The sequence below is a fragment of the Leiobunum rupestre genome, chromosome 9 (genome assembly GCF_980474605.1).
Source record: "Leiobunum rupestre chromosome 9, qqLeiRupe1.1.hap1, whole genome shotgun sequence".
NCBI lineage: Eukaryota > Metazoa > Arthropoda > Arachnida > Opiliones > Sclerosomatidae > Leiobunum > Leiobunum rupestre.
In genome coordinates this window covers 12946206-12963398 of record NC_143392.1, presented here as the reverse complement: position 1 = coordinate 12963398, position 17193 = coordinate 12946206, and the positions used below count along the sequence as shown (strand labels likewise).

The following is a 17193-nucleotide window of genomic DNA, read 5'->3' as shown; positions in this document are numbered from 1 at the left end:
AAAGAGGAAATGCCGCTATCTTGTGATAATATATATACAACTTTGCAATTTATTTTTAAAATAAGCAAATTGCCCACTGAAGGAAATGTCTATTTATCTATAAATGTTACATCTTCATAGATTGTGATAGCACAAGCGTTTCACTTTTTAGTAAAAGTTACATCAGTATAAGCGCTAGATCAGTTGCTCTTCTAATGTACTAGTTTTTAAGAAAACATCAAACTCATAGCAACTGCCTGCATTTAAGAGCGATCTATAGGAGAACCAATACATTTTGTGGTGAATATCACCATGGATCTGTATTTTATAGGGTTCATTTTATGCACATCTGTTATTCCTAGGATTATTTTTGCTGAACAAATTATGTAAGTAATAATTTTGCGTGTTTAATTAGTTAATAATTGCAATAAATTTTTTTAATTGGAAAATAATGTTATATTATAAATCCTATTATAGTATGGCTAATAAACTTATCAAATCTGATTATAAAGAGGTGATAAAATCTATATAGGGGGATAGGTTGGGTAAAATCTCAAATTTATGTGAAATTAAGTTAAGAAGAAAAAAAGGTAAAACGACAGTGCTTTATGGGCCAGCAATATGTAAAATTACAAGTCAAAGTATATAGAAACTTAGCAAGTTAGCACTCATAAATGGTCAAAAATTCATATTATTGTACAATAGTAGTTTTAATTATTTCAATCTAATTAAAGACTAGAAGAGCAGGAGTGTCCTTTCGTAGCTAAGAGTAGTCCTGAATGCTTTACCGACTTCAACCCATCCATATTTAGCAGAATTTGCGAAACCAAAAATGGTAAGAGATGTATCGACTTTCTCTAAGCGTTAAGATTACAGAATCAGCAAAAAAAAATTAACCACAGAGAAGACTACTTAAGTCAGCAAAAAAGTGCTTCTGGACTATGATACCACTTTAACCTTGATAAAAATAATTAAGTATCTGATTTGGAATTAATTAATTTTTGTATTGTTTCAGTGGTTAAAGTACTTTTATTAAAACCATCAAATACTGACTTAAAGCAATGCGGACTGCTGCGAGTGACCAAAAAGTACATGGATATTGCAGAAACGATTTACCAAAAATCTCTGAAATTTTCATTATCAGAAGGAGCTACCAGAGAATGTCAAGACCTTTTCTCAAAACGTAGGGCAATACTTGAAAAAGAGTTAAATATATAAAAATAAATATTACCAGGATTATACTATTTCTGCTACAGAATCTGGTCAAGTATTTGTGATAACAGATGGATTGAAATGGAATTTGGAGAAAGGTTTATCATTGGATGAAGCAGTGATGATTTTGCCTTATAGTCAAGTCAATGAAAGGAAAATTAAGGATGCGATCGAAAAATGTTCCATAACCTCAGGTTAGAACAAAGTAGTGGTGTAGACCAGAGGGGTGGGTTGCCCCTTGTTAACTTTCCCTTGGGCGTAGCTTTGTCATAAATTCTTACCCCCTTTGGAATTTTACATAGTCTGACCCTGACCTTGACAAATTAACTTTCTTTACAGAAGAAACCAATCGGAATGATGACATAGATTTAATGCAGAATGACTACCAAAGTTTAAAAAGTACCAAAAAGAACTCTGAAGAATTGATATATCCCAACCTCCCACCTCAATCATATCACCTTCCCCAACCGGTGTCACCCTATCCTTACCAACCACCACACACGAGACCCCATATTCGACCATCCCCATTAACTTATGGCCCCCCTGTGTCCTATCCCCAGCCTATTAGATTACCACCCAAACAGTATTCATGGCCAGAGACCCCAACATATCCATTTTACAATTACACAAGTCCCTTAACTAATAGTTACAGACCACCAACCACTTATCAAATAAGGAGACCAGTAAGTTATGGTCCAACTGTACAGTACAATGTACCTATAAATTATACCACACCAAATTATACGGCTCCTGTTTACCAACCGGCCCCCTACTCTATTCCAAAGCCAACCGTACAGTATCATGTACCTATAAAGTATACCACTCCGAATTATAGTGCTCCCTATAGAGAAGCCCCTCCTTTTTACCAACCTGCCCCCTACTCTGTTTCGAATCCAATAGCACACTACAAAGTACCTTTAAACTACACCACTCCAAATTATACTGCTCCCTATAGAGAAGCCCCTTCTGTTTACCAACCTGCCCTCTACTCTGTTTCAAATCCAATAGCACACTACAAAGTACCTTTAAACTACACCACTCCAAATTATACTGCTCCCTATAGAGAAGCCCCTCCTGTTTATCAACCTGCCCCCTACTCTGTTTCGAATCCAATAGCACATTACAAAGTACCTTTAAACTACTCTCCAACTTATAGAGAGAACCCTCATGTTTACCAACCTGCCCCCTACTCTATCCCAAGGTCACCTGTACAGTACCATGTACCTATGAACTACACCACTCCAACTTATAGAGAGAACCCTCATGGTTACCAACCTGCCCCCTACTCTATCCCAAGATCACCTGTACAGTATCATGTACCTATAAACTACACCACTCCAACTTATAGAGAGAACCCTCATGTTTACCAACCTGCCCCCTACTCTATTCCAAGGCCACCCATACAGTATTATGTACCTATAAACTATACCAATCCAAATTATACTGCTCCCTATAGAGAAACTACTCCTGTTTACCAACCTTCCCCCTACTCTCTTTCGAATCGAACAGTACATTACAAAGTACCTTTAAACTACAACTCTCCAATTTATAGAGAACATCCCCCAGTTTATCAAACTGCTCCCTACTCTATACCAAGGCCACCTATAAACTATATCACTCCAAATTATACTGCTCCCTATAGAGAAACCCCTCCTGTTTACCATCCTCCCCCCTATTCTATTTCGAATCCAACAGTTCATTACAAAGTACCTATAAACTACACCACTCCGATTTATAGAGAGAGCCCTCCTGTTTACCAACCAGCCCCCTACTCTATACCAAGGCCACCCGTACAGAATCATGTACCTATAACCACAAGTTATACTCGGGTGGGACAGCCAGTTCCTACTTATCCTCAACCAGCCCAGTACACTTCTCCTCATCCTGTTTACCCAGTAAATCATCACGAACCCAAATATCAACAACCACCCTCAGTGTACCACCCAGCACAGCCATACCCAGTTCCTTGGTACCCTTATCAAACACCCATCCAACCCATATCCCAAAATCAACCTCAAGCGTACAATGTGAATACGACTTATCCGAGAGGCGGAACATACTTTCCAGCTCCATTTGTGGCTGAAAATTATATTCCAACAACAATACCCCGGTCTCCAACTCTTCTAACGCATTCTTTACCCTACGCAGTGTCGGAAAGAATGTGTGGGGCACCTACCCTGCATTGTCCTTCATGTTACGACAAACTCGAGGATATTGGAGACCAGAAAATCTGCTCCCATGACTATGGTATTTTTATTACTTCATCGAGTTATTTATGTAAATCATAATCCTTTTGAAATTTGTATTGTAAGATTATGTTTAAATCAAAAACCAAATTTTTGAGCTTGAATTTTAAAGGGATGAAAACGATTACTTTATAAGCACTTATAAAAACCCCTACTGTAATGAATTTCAGTGTTGTCTGTGGATTTACAGTCGAATCATCAAACAACACGTAAGTTCAGAAATTATTTTAATTTTACCATAGGTTTACTCTTTTTAAAAATATAAAATAGGGGACAATCATTGCCACGTAATGGAAGTATTTAAAGTCTTGGTGGGAGAGTCAAGATACATACCACCCATCTTATACTTTGGTAGCAATGATCAGTGCCAATGTGGATTTTTGCAAAATTGTATGGCTAGAAAATATCAACAGCCATTTAAAAAAAAATATACATATAATTATCTATTTTTACTAGTTGCGGGACCAGCCATTTTGATGCTACACAAGACTGCTTTAACTGAGGATAACGGTATCTACGTGGAGGTAAACATGGCCAAGGTTAAAGTTTTGCGATACGCCTTCCATAATTTGGTAGCTATCAACAAAGCATTACCATCTTGCAAAGAAGAGTACCACCCTATTACCCAAATCCATGATTCAGCGGTGGCCCATGCAACCTATGCAGATTGCCCAAGCAGTGACTTAACTTGTGCCCAATGTTATCAAGAGTTTTCAGAGTTATCCAAAGAAAGATTTTGCAATGCTAAATTTGGTAATTTTTAATCTTAGCATCATAAATCTCCTTGAAAACCAGTGTATTACTTTCTCCTGTTTTTTATCTCAAGCAATTTACTATATATACTTTTTATTACTTAGCAATAATTTTTGCCTATGGATTGGACTTACAGAATCCCGGAAAGGATGGTAATTAATATTAACTACTCTATTTGACCGATTAAAAAAAAACAATAAATAATTTATTAATTTCCATAGACAGCATTGGAGAAAAATATGAGAGACCAAAAGTAACGCTAGAAAGTAAAAATTTAAAATCAATAAGTTTTTTGGTAAAAAATTAAATAAAATAAATAACACTCCTTTTACAGATCCCAGCGACTATGGAATTCAAAACTTCAATATTATAGGTAATGAAGAATTTACTTTAGGATAAAAATGACTATTGTAATTTTTACTTTTTACTTATTTGGGTCAAGTTTCTGATCAAAAGAATGAAAAATTAAATTACCAACAAGGTAATATTGTGTAATAATTCAACCAAAGGGTGAAAGATATTAAAATTTAAATTCTATACAGAAATTGAGCCCACTTCAGCATGTGCCCATTACCACGTAAAAGGACTCTTTGACGTAGATCCAGCAAGCGCAACAAAGTCAACTCCCATAGATTATACCCTGCATGCTCCAAATGTTTGCAGTTGTCCAGTCCTGGAACGAGGTCCTGGTTATGGCCTACTACTATCAGATGACATAATTCCACCTCTGGAAAATCATGAAATTCAACTTAATAGCCAAATAGCAATATACAGTTTGCCCTATGGCCCAGCAAAAATACCCAACTGCGAAAACACACCAAGAGTGGAACAACCTCAAGAATATAAAGTTGCAATCGCTCCACCACCATTACCATTGAACAATCTACCATCAGTCCCAGATACAGGAGTTCCTTGTCCAGCTTCTTTGGGAAATTCTTGCCCAAATTGCCTTCATTCCCTTACCTCCAAAATTGATGAATTCTTTTGCAGTGCCAAATTTGGTAAGTATTAGTGTAAAACAGGATTAATATCCCTTTATGAAGTGTATATAGTTTTAGCAAAAGTCTAATTTTTATCATTTGTGTTTATGTACAACCAACCACAGCGGGAGTAGTTTATGTGCAAGGAAATGGTATAATATTTGTATATTTATAGTGAACGCTATATCATTACACTACTTTCAATTATATGCAGGTCAGTTTTACGGAGTAGCGGGTGATGATGCCAAGGATGAATTTAAATACTATCCTAAGATCATAGTTCGAGGTAGGTTATGTCACATATAGGGAAACGCGTTAAGGATGACCACAACTCTTATATAAATTATAACATTTTACTATATTTTTATGGCCCTCCTCTAACCTTTTCCTCTATTTTAGGGAGATTTTCATAATTCTAGCATTCCCAATAATTGATTTCAATATTGACATTATAATAAGTATACGTTAGTTATTGCATCTTCAGGCTAAGGTCAAAATATCTGTAGTAGGAAGACATGCTCGCTCAGATAATTATTGAATAAAATTGCCTTCAGCTGTATGTGATTAATTTAAGTTATATTTTCCTATAATTTCAACAGAAATTATCCTATTTCTTCATTTATTTTCCAAAAAAACTACTCACCCCAAAAGTGTGAAAGTATAGATAATTAATTATAATTCTAATCCTCATAGATGACCCCCATGAGGCTTCTAGACTAGTAAAAGTGGACACCTCTAGTAATTTATCACCTTTATATATTATATAATCAGTATTTAATAAAGAAAAACTAATTCCTGCTTTCTAACAGCTGTGCAACAGGCCGGCGACCTGATGAGAACCAAAAGAGGTTTTTAAATTTTTTCCTAATATAATATATTTCTTAATAGATGCTCATTCGTCCGTTTCATCACAATTTAGGTACATACGAGGGCCAGTGTCGACGGGGCACTCTGTACGTTGAACAGGATGTTACCCCCTTTAGAGAATTTGCTCCAATACATGGACCCATTACATATGTAATCAGAAAAGGGTGTAGCTGTCCATATTTGGAATATCGTGAGTTAGAGAGACAATCTGGACAAAGCAATAAAGGCTCACTTACTATTTAACCATTTTTAGCAATTGGCTATGCTTTGCTTGTGAGTCCAAACTTGCCTTTGCAATCTAGCCACAATGGAACCGATTATGTATGGGCCAATGATGTTTACCTAATTCCTTTGCGACATGGGAAAACATCTTTACCATCATGCAAGAAGAGTCACAGTCACTTCCACCATGTATCACAACAGGCACCTCAAGCATATGCAGGTCAGCAAGGCACCCCAATATACCAGCCAGATTATAAACAACATGGACAGTACCGGCATGAGCTTCGTAAAAGGGAAGTACGAAAGATACATGATCACTACCATGAAGATCATTCTCACCAGCATAATGATGGAACTGATTACCAATATAACACAACAGCACCATATGAACCACAACCCAACTACTCTTCTCCATACCAACCAGCAGCCAACTACTCTTATGGTTATGCCCCTCCTGTGAACTACTCTTCCAGTTATGAGCCGCCTGTTAATTACTCTGTTCCAGCACCATACAGTGCTCCAATTACCTACGGAGGCCCAATAGTATATCCTAAGCCTGCTTCTTATACAGCAAAACCAAATAACCAACCCTACGAAGTCTCACTTCCATCAATTAACTACACAATAAGCAATCCACAACCTTACCACTATGGACCGCCTAAACCCATATATGGACCAGCAGCTCCCCCTGTATATGAACCACTGTATAGTCCTCAATATTTACCACCACCTCCAGCAGGGTATGGACATGTAGATGAATATGCCCCATTAAATTACAGCCTCCCGGCATCATACAATTACTCTCAGCCAGAGCCATATAAAGTGGGCTATTCTACCAAAACTGGAAGAATTTCAGCGCCTTACGAAATACCCCTTTACAATTACACGGCTCCTGAACCTGTTTATCATGCACCAACTAAACCAGTTTATTATCCACCAGTACAACCATTACTTAACTACACACTTCCAAGTCCAATTTTGTACACTCCTCCAAAACCAGTTTACTATGCCCCCAAGCCAGTTAATTACCCAGCTCCAAAACCTGTTTATTATTCAGCACCTCAACCTGCAGTCTACTCTCCGCCACCTCAACCTTACTTGCCTTACAAGCCACAGCCAGCTTATTATTCGAAACCCCAGCCAGATTATTACTCGAAACCCCAGCCAGATTATTATTCGAAACCCCAGCCAGATTATTATTCGAAACCCCAGCCAGATTATTATTCGAAACCACAGCCCGTTTATTATTCAAAACCACAGCCAGTTCATTATTCGAAACCACAGCCAGTTTATTATTCAAAGCCACCTCCAGTTTATTCAAAACCGGCGCCAGTTTATTATCCAAAGCCACCTCCAGTTTATTCGAAACCGGAGCCAGTTTATTATCCAAACCCACCTCCAGTTTATCCAAAACCGGAGCCAGTTTATTATCCAAACCCACCTCCAGTTTATTATCCAAACCCACCTCCAGTTTATCCAAAACCGGAGCCAGTTTATTATCCAAAGCCACCTCCAGTTTATCCAAAACCGGAGCCAGTTTATTATCCAAAGCCACCTCCAGTTTATCCAAAACCGGAGCCAGTTTATTATCCAAAGCCACCTCCAGTTTATTATCCAAAGCCACAGCCAGTTTATTCCAAACCACAGCCAGTTTATTATCCAAGACCACAACCAGTTTATTACTCTAAACCCCAGCCTGTTTACTATCCTCCACCTAAACCGAAGCCAGTTTTGTACCCAGCTCCTCAACCAGTTCTGTACCCAGCTCCTCAACCAGTTCTGTACCCAGCTCCTCAACCAGTTCGGTACCCAGCTCCTCAACCAGTTCTGTACCCCGCTCCTCAACCTGTTCTGTACCCTCAAGCAGGTTATCATATAGAAAAAGAAGAGACATACCCAAAGCAAACACATGGATTAAAATACAAAAGAGAAATTCATGGCTACGAACCAGGTACATTTAAATAAAATAAAGAATGCTCGAAATGGGCCACGTACCGGTATGGTTTATAGGAACTTAGTTAAAAATTGTTTGTTATAAACATGCCAAAAAAATAAAATTTTATTGTTAGTATACCAGATATTTGACACTTAAAATAAAACAATTAATTATCTCGTAAGTCTTTGTTGTTTATTTCTATAATCATCCACATTTCCATACTGGAAAGGTCCCATTTCGATACAATAGCACAAATTATTCTTATTAATAGCAAAATATCACATTTTTTAGGAAACTATCCAAGTTCATCGAAAGTTGGATACAATCAAAAAAGCATTTCTTACATAGAATCAACTTCAATAGATCCCAGCGAAAACTATCATACTTTAAACTATAGTACACCAACATCAAGATATCCAGTAGCGTATCATCAACCCAGGCCAGTAGCGTATCCCCAACCCAGGCCAGTAGCGTATCCCCAACCCAGGCCAGAAGCATATCCTCAACCCAGGCCAGTAGCGTATCCCCAACCCAGGCCAGAAGCGTATCCCCAACCCAGGCCAGAAGCATATCCCCAACCCAGGCCAGTAGCCTATCCCCAACCCAGGCCAGTAGCCTATCCCCAACCCAGGCCAGTAGCCTATCCCCAACCAAAGCCAGTAGCCTATCCCCAACCCAAGCCAGTAGCTTATCCTCAACCCAGACCAGTAGCATATCCTCAACCCAGGCCAGTAGCCTATCCCCAACCCAGACCAGTAGCCTATCCTCAACCTAGGCCAGTAGCCTATCCCCAACCCAGACCAGTAGCCTATCCTCAACCCAGGCCAGTAGCCTATCCCCAACCCAGGCCAGTAGCCTATCCTCAACCCAGATCAGTAGCCTATCCTCAACCCAGGCCAGTAGAATATCCCCATGTTAGGCCTGAATTACATCCGCAGCCCAGAATATATCCAGAAACGATCCCAGTATCATCCCTTCAATCAAAGCCAGTGGTATATCCCCAGCCAATATCGATTGTGCAACCCCAACATACACCAGTTATATATCATGAGCCAAGACTCGAAGAATTTCAGCAACCAAAACCACAATTAGTGCCCAGGCAGCCTGATTATGTCACCCCACACTATACTTCAAATTACCCACAAGCCCAACATCAAGGTCTAAATTGTCCCTTTGGTAAACCCTCAAGTTGTGCCAAACTTTACCAATCTTTGAGTTACGATTTAAAGAGTAAACTTTGCTCCTTTGACTACAGTAAGGACATACCAAATACGAATGGTTATGGATAAATACATACCATCTAATTTATTTTTAGTATTGTTACTCGAGATATCAAAAGTTAGTGATGTCTTAGAAGGTAATTTGTTCCAATATGAATACAATACCCATAATTAAGAAGAATACAAATTTTAGAAAAGGAAAACTATAATGTCTTGTCCCATCAGTGTGGGACTGCGAAAGTCACAAGAGCTCACAAAGGTTTCATAAGAAACTTTGCCAAAAATTTATATTTTACCAATCTACATAGTTGTTACAACGAATTTCTAAAACCAAGTAAAATATAATATTCTGAAATCAGCTAAGCTATATATAGCAGAATAATATTTTATCAATTTCAGAATCATATCATTTCATTATTGCCAATGCACCAAATTTGGTGAAATCACAAGTTGGGGAAATAATAGGCGTTAATTTATCACAAGACGTTCATTTAATAAGATACAACCCATCTCTTGGTTTGGAAATTAACGTGGTTTTAAATAATTGTATACCGCAACAACCACAACCCATACCTAGATATTTAACAGCAGATGGGAAGAAATCAGATTTTTACGAATGCCCCCAGAGAAATGAATGCCCGAAGTGTCTAGCTCAAACACCATTGGCTTATGAAGACCTATACTGTTCATCTCAATATGGTTTGCAATATTTTACATATTTAAATGTTGTTTTTTTGAAAAATGTTTCCCAATTTTAGCGGCTGTTGTAGCTTTAGGATTGGACTACACTTTATCAGACTCCCAGGTATCAGGTTAGTTATTTGATGAATTTAATAGAAAATGCTATTTTGAATCAAATAGAATGACAAAAACCATAATTTCTAGGTTTGGTCTTCAAAACACCACGTGACAATGTCTACTCAGTACAATGTAAGTACTCCCCTTAAAAATAATTTGATTAATATAACAACAATGTTTATTGTCTTACTATAGATGAACCTACACAGAATGTGTACGCTTCTATAAATGGTAAACAACATTTTATAATAAATATATAAAAAATTATTTATAAAAATTATATTTAGTGCCAATTCCACCATTTGCCACTGATAAAGGAGATTTGGAATATCACAAATGTTACCGAGATACTTTGAGAATTTTATACGATGTTAGTTATAATAAAGCACCCACCACTTACAACAAAGACATTCATACCTATATCCCCAGTAAATGTGACTGCTCATTTCTCAAAGCTGGTAAGAATTTTATCCATTTTTACAATTAAGACAAGTAAGAAGAAATCTCTTAAATAAAACAGATCCTGGATACTATCTTATATTGTCTCAGAAACCAATATTGGACCCTTCGTATAATTTGATTCAACTAGGGAATGGATTTGTGACTTTACCACTGCCTGTAATTTGAATGCTTGATTGTAGTTACCAGCACTCAAATGAATAATGCAATTTCATTTGTATCTTAAGGTTGGTACTTTGACATTGCCAAGATGTCGGCCAGACTTTCAAAGAGAAACAGGAGAGTATATTCCGCCGAAGGAACAATTTATTTCCCACAACCCAGTTGAAAGGGAGCCTTCCCCCTCAGCGATTTTACCTAAGGCGGCACCTTTAACAGATTGTTTGGGATATACCAATGGATCATGCGCCCATTGTTTACCACATTTTACAAAAGACTTGGAATATGAATATTGCCAAGCTGATTATGGTAGTTATAAATTTAATTTAGGGGAAACTAATTTTTTAAAGTATTAAATTAGGTTTGTTATTACTAGTTTATACTTTCAAGTTACTTGAAGACACGCAAGGTACGCTTACTTAATAATGGGTCTTCCAAATTTAAGATTGCATTTTTTAGGTGGTTACTATAGTCCGTTACGTTCACCCCTGATATCCATTTCATGTAAGTGTTATGAAATTTCGTTACAACACAAATATTAGGATGATAAAAGCACAATTTTATTTTAAAATTTCTTTTCATTTATTGGTATATAGAATTTACAACTTGATTTTAAAGGGTCCAATCATTATGACTTTTAGCCCTGCTCAAAATTGCAAAAAATCCCCCCTGAAAAACATTTCTCTGATTACACCATATGTAACATAATAACAATTAGTAAGACACTTCCTATTGGTTCCTGACTGAACTGAGTAGCGTGTTATCATCCTTGGTAGTAGTATTTTTCGCCTCAGGTATATTTAGACACTATGTGCTGAGAACTAAACCTAGATTGCGCAATAGCTCTGAAAATCAGTTTGGTAATAATTTTTCCTAATTGACATAGTCAAGGGCGGTTTCACATTAGCACCATTTTTTTGTTTTCTCAAGAAACAAAACATAATTTCTGCTTGTGTGAAAATTCAAATGTAATAATTTTTACAGCTTCACCCCAATACACCAAACTAAAAATACATGGTATTTATTGAATTTATATCACAATGAACATATATCGTTCAATTTTGTTATGTTAAAAATTTTGATATTCAGGAGCTTATCAACATCCCATTGGCAGACATGGTTTTGAGCACAATCATCGTCACAAGAGAAATTCATGTATGCATAATTTTAAAATTCATTATAAATAAAAACATTATCCTAATCAGTGTTTTTTAACAGACCAAGCTGGAAGTACTTGCCCTTCTGGGTTTATTTATTCAGAATGTGCCCCTGCTCCAGGATGCGAACCTACATGTGACAGTCATTACAACATTCATTGTTATCAAAGATCTTGCCATAAAGGTTGCAAGTGCCCTGAAGGTTTGGTTAGGAAAGAAAATCATTGTATAAGACCTCAAGACTGCGTACAACACAGTCATAGTACTTGTGATATTTATAAACTGATAAAATAATGTGGTATTTAATAATACTTTGAATTATAGGAGAGCAGTGCTTTTTGGGCAAAATTCAAGTGATAGATAATTTGAAGAACAGAGAAACATTAGATAAAATCGTGAACTTTTATAGTGGCAGTTTTTGTTCATGCCAATATCTTGAATATCGTAAGATTCACACATTTTAACAAAATACATGTATAAAATACTAATCACTATAATTATAGCTATTGGTTCTGCACTTATTTTCTCGCGAAAAACACCTTTGGAAAAGAATACCCAACTAACAGATGACTTTCATATTGTAAGTCTGCCTCGGGGTAAAACGGATCTTCCTGTCTGCCCAAATTCTCACCATCATCAAACTTTGGATAACTACAACCAATTCCATCCTCACCCACATCCAAGTTTCCCTCGCCCCTTACTCAATCAAATACCAAGTTGCTCATTGACAAAACCCCTAAGTTGTTATCAATGTTTGGATGAATCATTGTTACCTAACATTTGTCATTATGTAGATGGTAAGAGTTATAAAGTAATTCCATGTTAATTATTGTTAACTGAAATTTTCTAATTAATAACAGCCGTGAAAGTAAAGGTTATGAAACCACCTACAATTACTGGTATTTATAGTCATACAATAGAATATGAGTAAGTTACGCAGATACTTAAAATGTGAACTGATTAGAATGTGGAGAAGTCCAATTAATGGAAAAGTACACGGGCTCTTTGCATATTCCATCTCAATTTCAAATAACAGCAATGGACAACTGTTGTGGAGTATTAGTTCCAGGTCAACATCTGATCTTACTAACCCCGATTACTAAATGGGATACCACCAATGCATTTGTGACGGGTATAGTATTGGATGAGGAAGTGGCTATTTTGAAGCATTCTTATACGGCAGCTTCTTTAATTTGGAAACAAAAAAATCAGTGTGAATCTGGTAAAATTGTTTTATAGTGTACATATTACTGTTTCATGTTATAAACTCAATCTTTAGGTTCTGTTAGTCATATTGAAAACGAACGAGGTCCAATTTTTTATAATTCTAATCAAAATCCACCTATAACAAGTAACCAAGATGAGTTCTTAATCAAAAAACCAACTAACATAGATGGAAATTATCTGAAGTAAAGTGCACTTACACAGTCATCTAGTAGTAACTACTTGATTATTTCCAATTATTTTAGGGAAAACGAATTTCCACTTATTCAAGAAAATTATCCCACATTAAACAATGCCACAACTGTTACTCCACCAAACGAAAAATATGAAGTGCCTGTGGAACAAGACAAAATCCCTTACATGCCAGTAACTAATAATCCTGTATTAAACCCAGAAACAACTTCAAAACCAAATGAAGTTCAAGAAAATCTATACTCAAGTGAAGGAGTTATACAACCTTCACTGGAGACAACAACAACTCCTAATATACCCGAGGAATGCTCAGCTCCATCAGGAGATTGTCCTATATGCAGTTCAAAAATTTCTAAAGTCAGTGTGTTAGATGACACATGCAAAGTTGATTATAGTAAGATTACATATTAAGACATTGAAGTGTATGTATTTATGAAACTGATTTAAAAAAAACTCTACCAACAGTATTCAAAGTAAAAGTAGCAAGTATACCATCTGATGGAGGTTAATTTTGCCCAGATACAAATTTCAAATAAAAATATCCTAAATTATATTTTTTCAAAATATAGGATATTGGGGCAAAACACCCATAACAAATTGTGGAAAAGCCAACATAGTCGAAACGTATTTAGGCGATGCAAATTATTTCCCCATTGATAAAGAAATTGTATTCACTATGGATCCTAGTTGTGGTTGTAGACAACTAAAAATTGGTAAGTTCCCCTGGGATGAAAATTATAAGTTCACTAATTGAAACTTATTTCAGGAAATGAAGTAATAATAGCTACCATGAGAGACCATTGGGGCAAAAAGGCAGATGGACTCTATGAAATCATGATTTCCTCGACAGTGGGTATAATTGATGTTAGAAACAATGAAGATGAGATAAAGGAAAGATTGGCTCAATGCCCAACGACCGTATAGATTAGTATATGATATAACCCTAATTCAAAAACCAAAATAATAAGTTGCAAAATAAAATTGAACTTTTTTAATAAATCACACAAATGAGAAAAACCACTATAAATTTAATTCCTCTCTATCTTTGAACTGTTTAAGAACAGCTTGTGAAAGAGCCCCGAGAAACTGATCCAAAGAACATTTTGATGACTAACGAAAAATTGAAACAAAAACTTTTTGTATGATAGACACTAAAGCATACAAGTTCAAAAGGATATTTTAGAAGAATGTGTTGAGAGGGTTTACTTATAAATGTAATATTGAAATATAAAACTTATATTTTAATCATAAACTCTATACTCACCGTCAGAACTAAGAAGAGCCCAAATAAGCATTCTTAAAACTAAATATCCATAGAAAAACCAAATTATGCATGCGAGTATAAGTTCATTTTTACCTGAATAAACAATGCATGGGCCAAAAATGGAAGTTTGCGTAGAGTTCGTCCACTTAGACCATCACTTTTAGTAGCAATCTCCAAAAGTTTGTTGCTATAGGACAAAATTGAGTTGTCACCACTATTATTCGTGAATGACATCTGTTTCCATGGAAGAAGTGTTTGTGCGGGAAAGATTATGCTAGTCTGATAATTAGAATATGTTTAAAATAATATTTAAATCAGTTTTTTTTTGTTAAAACTGAGGTTTACTTACACGTTGAAGTTCATTTATGCAGGACAAATATATCTCGTATATAGCAGCACAGTTTGGAGGACCAATATATTGTTTAATATCAGCCCGATCAACGAAAGCCAAATCTATAGCCTCAGTGATATTGGAGGTAGTCAAAAGTATCACATTTGGGTATCGCCGAATCGCATCTATTTGAGTAAGCAAGGCATTAACAACCCGTATTGCATCTGAAGGTTCTGTGCCACCAAGCGAAGCTTTTCGTGTATGAGCCAAGCTTTCAACTTCATCGATTAACACAAAAATTAAAGCTTCTGGATCATCAATAAGGTCTTGTATTTTTTGAAACATTTTCAAAACCAACTTTCCACTCTAAATGTGAAATATTACGTTAAGTATAAATACTAAACACATAAGGTATTAAGATTAAGTATTACCTCTGAAAACCATCTTGAAAATAAACTATGACTGTTTATTTCAATTAATTGTCCATAACGATATCTATGGCCAAATCTAATGGTAATCTTCTGGCTCAATGCACGACAAAGGGAAGTCTTGCCTGTTCCAGGTGGACCATGTAGCAAAACCACTCTATTCCATAACACCACATTACTGTCTACGCAGTTATCAGAGAATAGCAGTGTGGTTGAAACAAAATTTAAAAGCTATAAATGAGATACTATAGTATTGAATATACGGGCTTAATCATGAGCAACTAAATTCTTTACCTGGGATTTAACATTGTTATTATAAATTAAGTTTTCCCACAAGCCGTGAAAATCTTTAGAAGGAAGCAACCAATGATTAGCCGCTGGAATATCTTCTTCTAACTGTTCCACTCCAACTCCATCATTATTAAGTCGGTATACGTGGTAATTTATATGACAACCTCCGCCAAAGAAATATTTTTGCTTAAAAAATACAAATTGATATTAGTTTTATAAACTACCTTTAACAGCCGGAATAACAATATTAAGGAGATAATTACCATAAAATCATGATGGCCATTATCAACACAAATAGCAACATTTGTAACATGTTTTTTCAACTCTGCATCTTCAAACTCATTTATTATAGAATCTGATGCTAATATGTTGTTAGCAACTAGAAATCCTTGAACAATATATTCAATATTTTTCGGCTGAAGAGTGCTAAAACATAAAAATTATACATATTTAATAACACTAATATACTTAATTTAAGCCCTTGTCTTGAGGGGAAAAAAACGCGCCAATTTTCGAACGCAAAAGGCTTAAATTTTGACAACTGTGCGCGCCACATACCACAAAGAATTATTTTATCAATAACAACGCGTCTAATTTATTAAATAAATACATACCTTTTTGAATTCTGTAATATTTCAACATGAATATCTGGTTCAAAGTTCAATCTCGCGTTTCTTAAATCGTTTTCAACGTTTTCAAACATTAATTTTTGGGAAGACAATAAATCGTGACTGTTCGAATTCTCCGCCATTTTTTGGTGAAACCAAGGAGGATAGCAGGCAGTAGCGGCGCTAAGGTTTTTTCACGGGTGGGCTAAATATTTTGTGGCCCCTAAGAATTTTGTGGCCCTTACCATTTTAGTTACCCCTTATAATTTGGTGGCAGCTGTGGATTGCCCTCCAATATGTCTCTTATAGCTTCTACATATTTAAAAATTTGAAAATTTAACTCAAAGTATAAATTGCACTCTTCTCTTTTTTTCACTAAACTCTTCTCTTTTTTTTTACTAAACTCGTCAACAACCAACAAAGGATTGTCTCTTAACCTATTAGATAAATCTCTATTTATAGAGAGCAAGGCTAAATTTGTTAATCGATTTTCAGACATTGTTGTTCTTAAAAATGATTCGAGTCTATTAAGTGTACTAAAACTACGCTCTGAAATAGTATTAGCAACAGGTATGCATAATACAATTTGGAAATATTTTACGAGATCTGGGAATGCCTGCTCGTATGTCAATAAATATTTATAGCAATCGGAAACATTTTGCAAATTTTGAGGTTTAAGATATTCATTGGTTTCAAGCTGCGTTTGCAAACTTTCTGTGTTTATGTTTTCACCGCTTTTGGTACTAAATAACATTTTAGCAACGTTGACCTGATTTTTCAGAGACTCCATTTCAAAATTAAATCTTTTTTAGTTTTGACAAAACGCAGTAATTTTTTCAACGTTCAAAAACTCGCTCGAATTTGGGT

The 17193-nt window shown here is 35.9% G+C and overlaps 2 protein-coding genes across 2 annotated transcripts; one reads left to right on the top strand and one right to left on the bottom strand.

Moving 5' to 3' along the window:
- The first annotated feature begins 217 nt into the window (after positions 1 to 217).
- Positions 218 to 14445, top strand: LOC149926590 (uncharacterized). The gene is made up of 43 exons (XM_090157720.1): positions 218 to 365; positions 714 to 814; positions 995 to 1162; positions 1236 to 1385; positions 1531 to 3438; positions 3608 to 3646; positions 3708 to 3827; positions 3894 to 4190; positions 4295 to 4342; positions 4412 to 4456; positions 4525 to 4563; positions 4633 to 4671; positions 4733 to 5191; positions 5296 to 5322; positions 5385 to 5456; positions 5864 to 5908; positions 5980 to 6018; positions 6090 to 6227; positions 6291 to 8210; positions 8487 to 9449; positions 9511 to 9552; positions 9609 to 9749; positions 9815 to 10114; positions 10174 to 10227; positions 10301 to 10345; positions 10409 to 10444; positions 10501 to 10671; positions 10734 to 10831; positions 10900 to 11140; positions 11208 to 11240; positions 11291 to 11335; positions 11816 to 11848; positions 11921 to 11986; positions 12050 to 12250; positions 12313 to 12432; positions 12492 to 12785; positions 12849 to 12887; positions 12953 to 13210; positions 13268 to 13397; positions 13458 to 13798; positions 13870 to 13908; positions 13974 to 14117; positions 14171 to 14445. Exons 1-43 carry the CDS (start codon positions 292 to 294, stop codon positions 14326 to 14328), a joined length of 9720 nt encoding a protein of 3239 aa, XP_090013846.1. The 5' UTR covers positions 218 to 291; the 3' UTR covers positions 14329 to 14445.
- On the bottom strand, positions 14411 to 16469 carry pch2 (pachytene checkpoint 2 protein). Its single transcript, XM_090159509.1, has 7 exons — positions 16333 to 16469; positions 15982 to 16144; positions 15722 to 15904; positions 15431 to 15658; positions 15018 to 15365; positions 14762 to 14947; positions 14411 to 14514 (listed from the first exon to the last, which is right to left on the bottom strand). Exons 1-7 carry the CDS (start codon positions 16467 to 16469, stop codon positions 14425 to 14427), a joined length of 1335 nt encoding a protein of 444 aa, XP_090015635.1. The 3' UTR covers positions 14411 to 14424.
- Between the last annotated feature and the right edge of the window lie 724 nt (positions 16470 to 17193).

Coding starts and splice junctions, on each gene's coding strand:
- pch2 (XM_090159509.1), bottom strand. CDS start 16,469: ATGGCGGAGAATTCGAACAGTCACGATTTATTGTCTTCCCAAAAATTA. Junction 15,659..15,721: donor ATAACAATGTTAAATCCCAG/GTAAAGAATTTA, acceptor TCTCATTTATAG/CTTTTAAATTTTGTTTCAAC. Junction 14,948..15,017: donor GCATAAATGAACTTCAACGT/GTAAGTAAACCT, acceptor TCTAATTATCAG/ACTAGCATAATCTTTCCCGC.
- LOC149926590 (XM_090157720.1), top strand. CDS start 292: ATGGATCTGTATTTTATAGGGTTCATTTTATGCACATCTGTTATTCCT. Junction 8,211..8,486: donor AATTCATGGCTACGAACCAG/GTACATTTAAAT, acceptor CACATTTTTTAG/GAAACTATCCAAGTTCATCG. Junction 13,909..13,973: donor AAGTATACCATCTGATGGAG/GTTAATTTTGCC, acceptor TTCAAAATATAG/GATATTGGGGCAAAACACCC.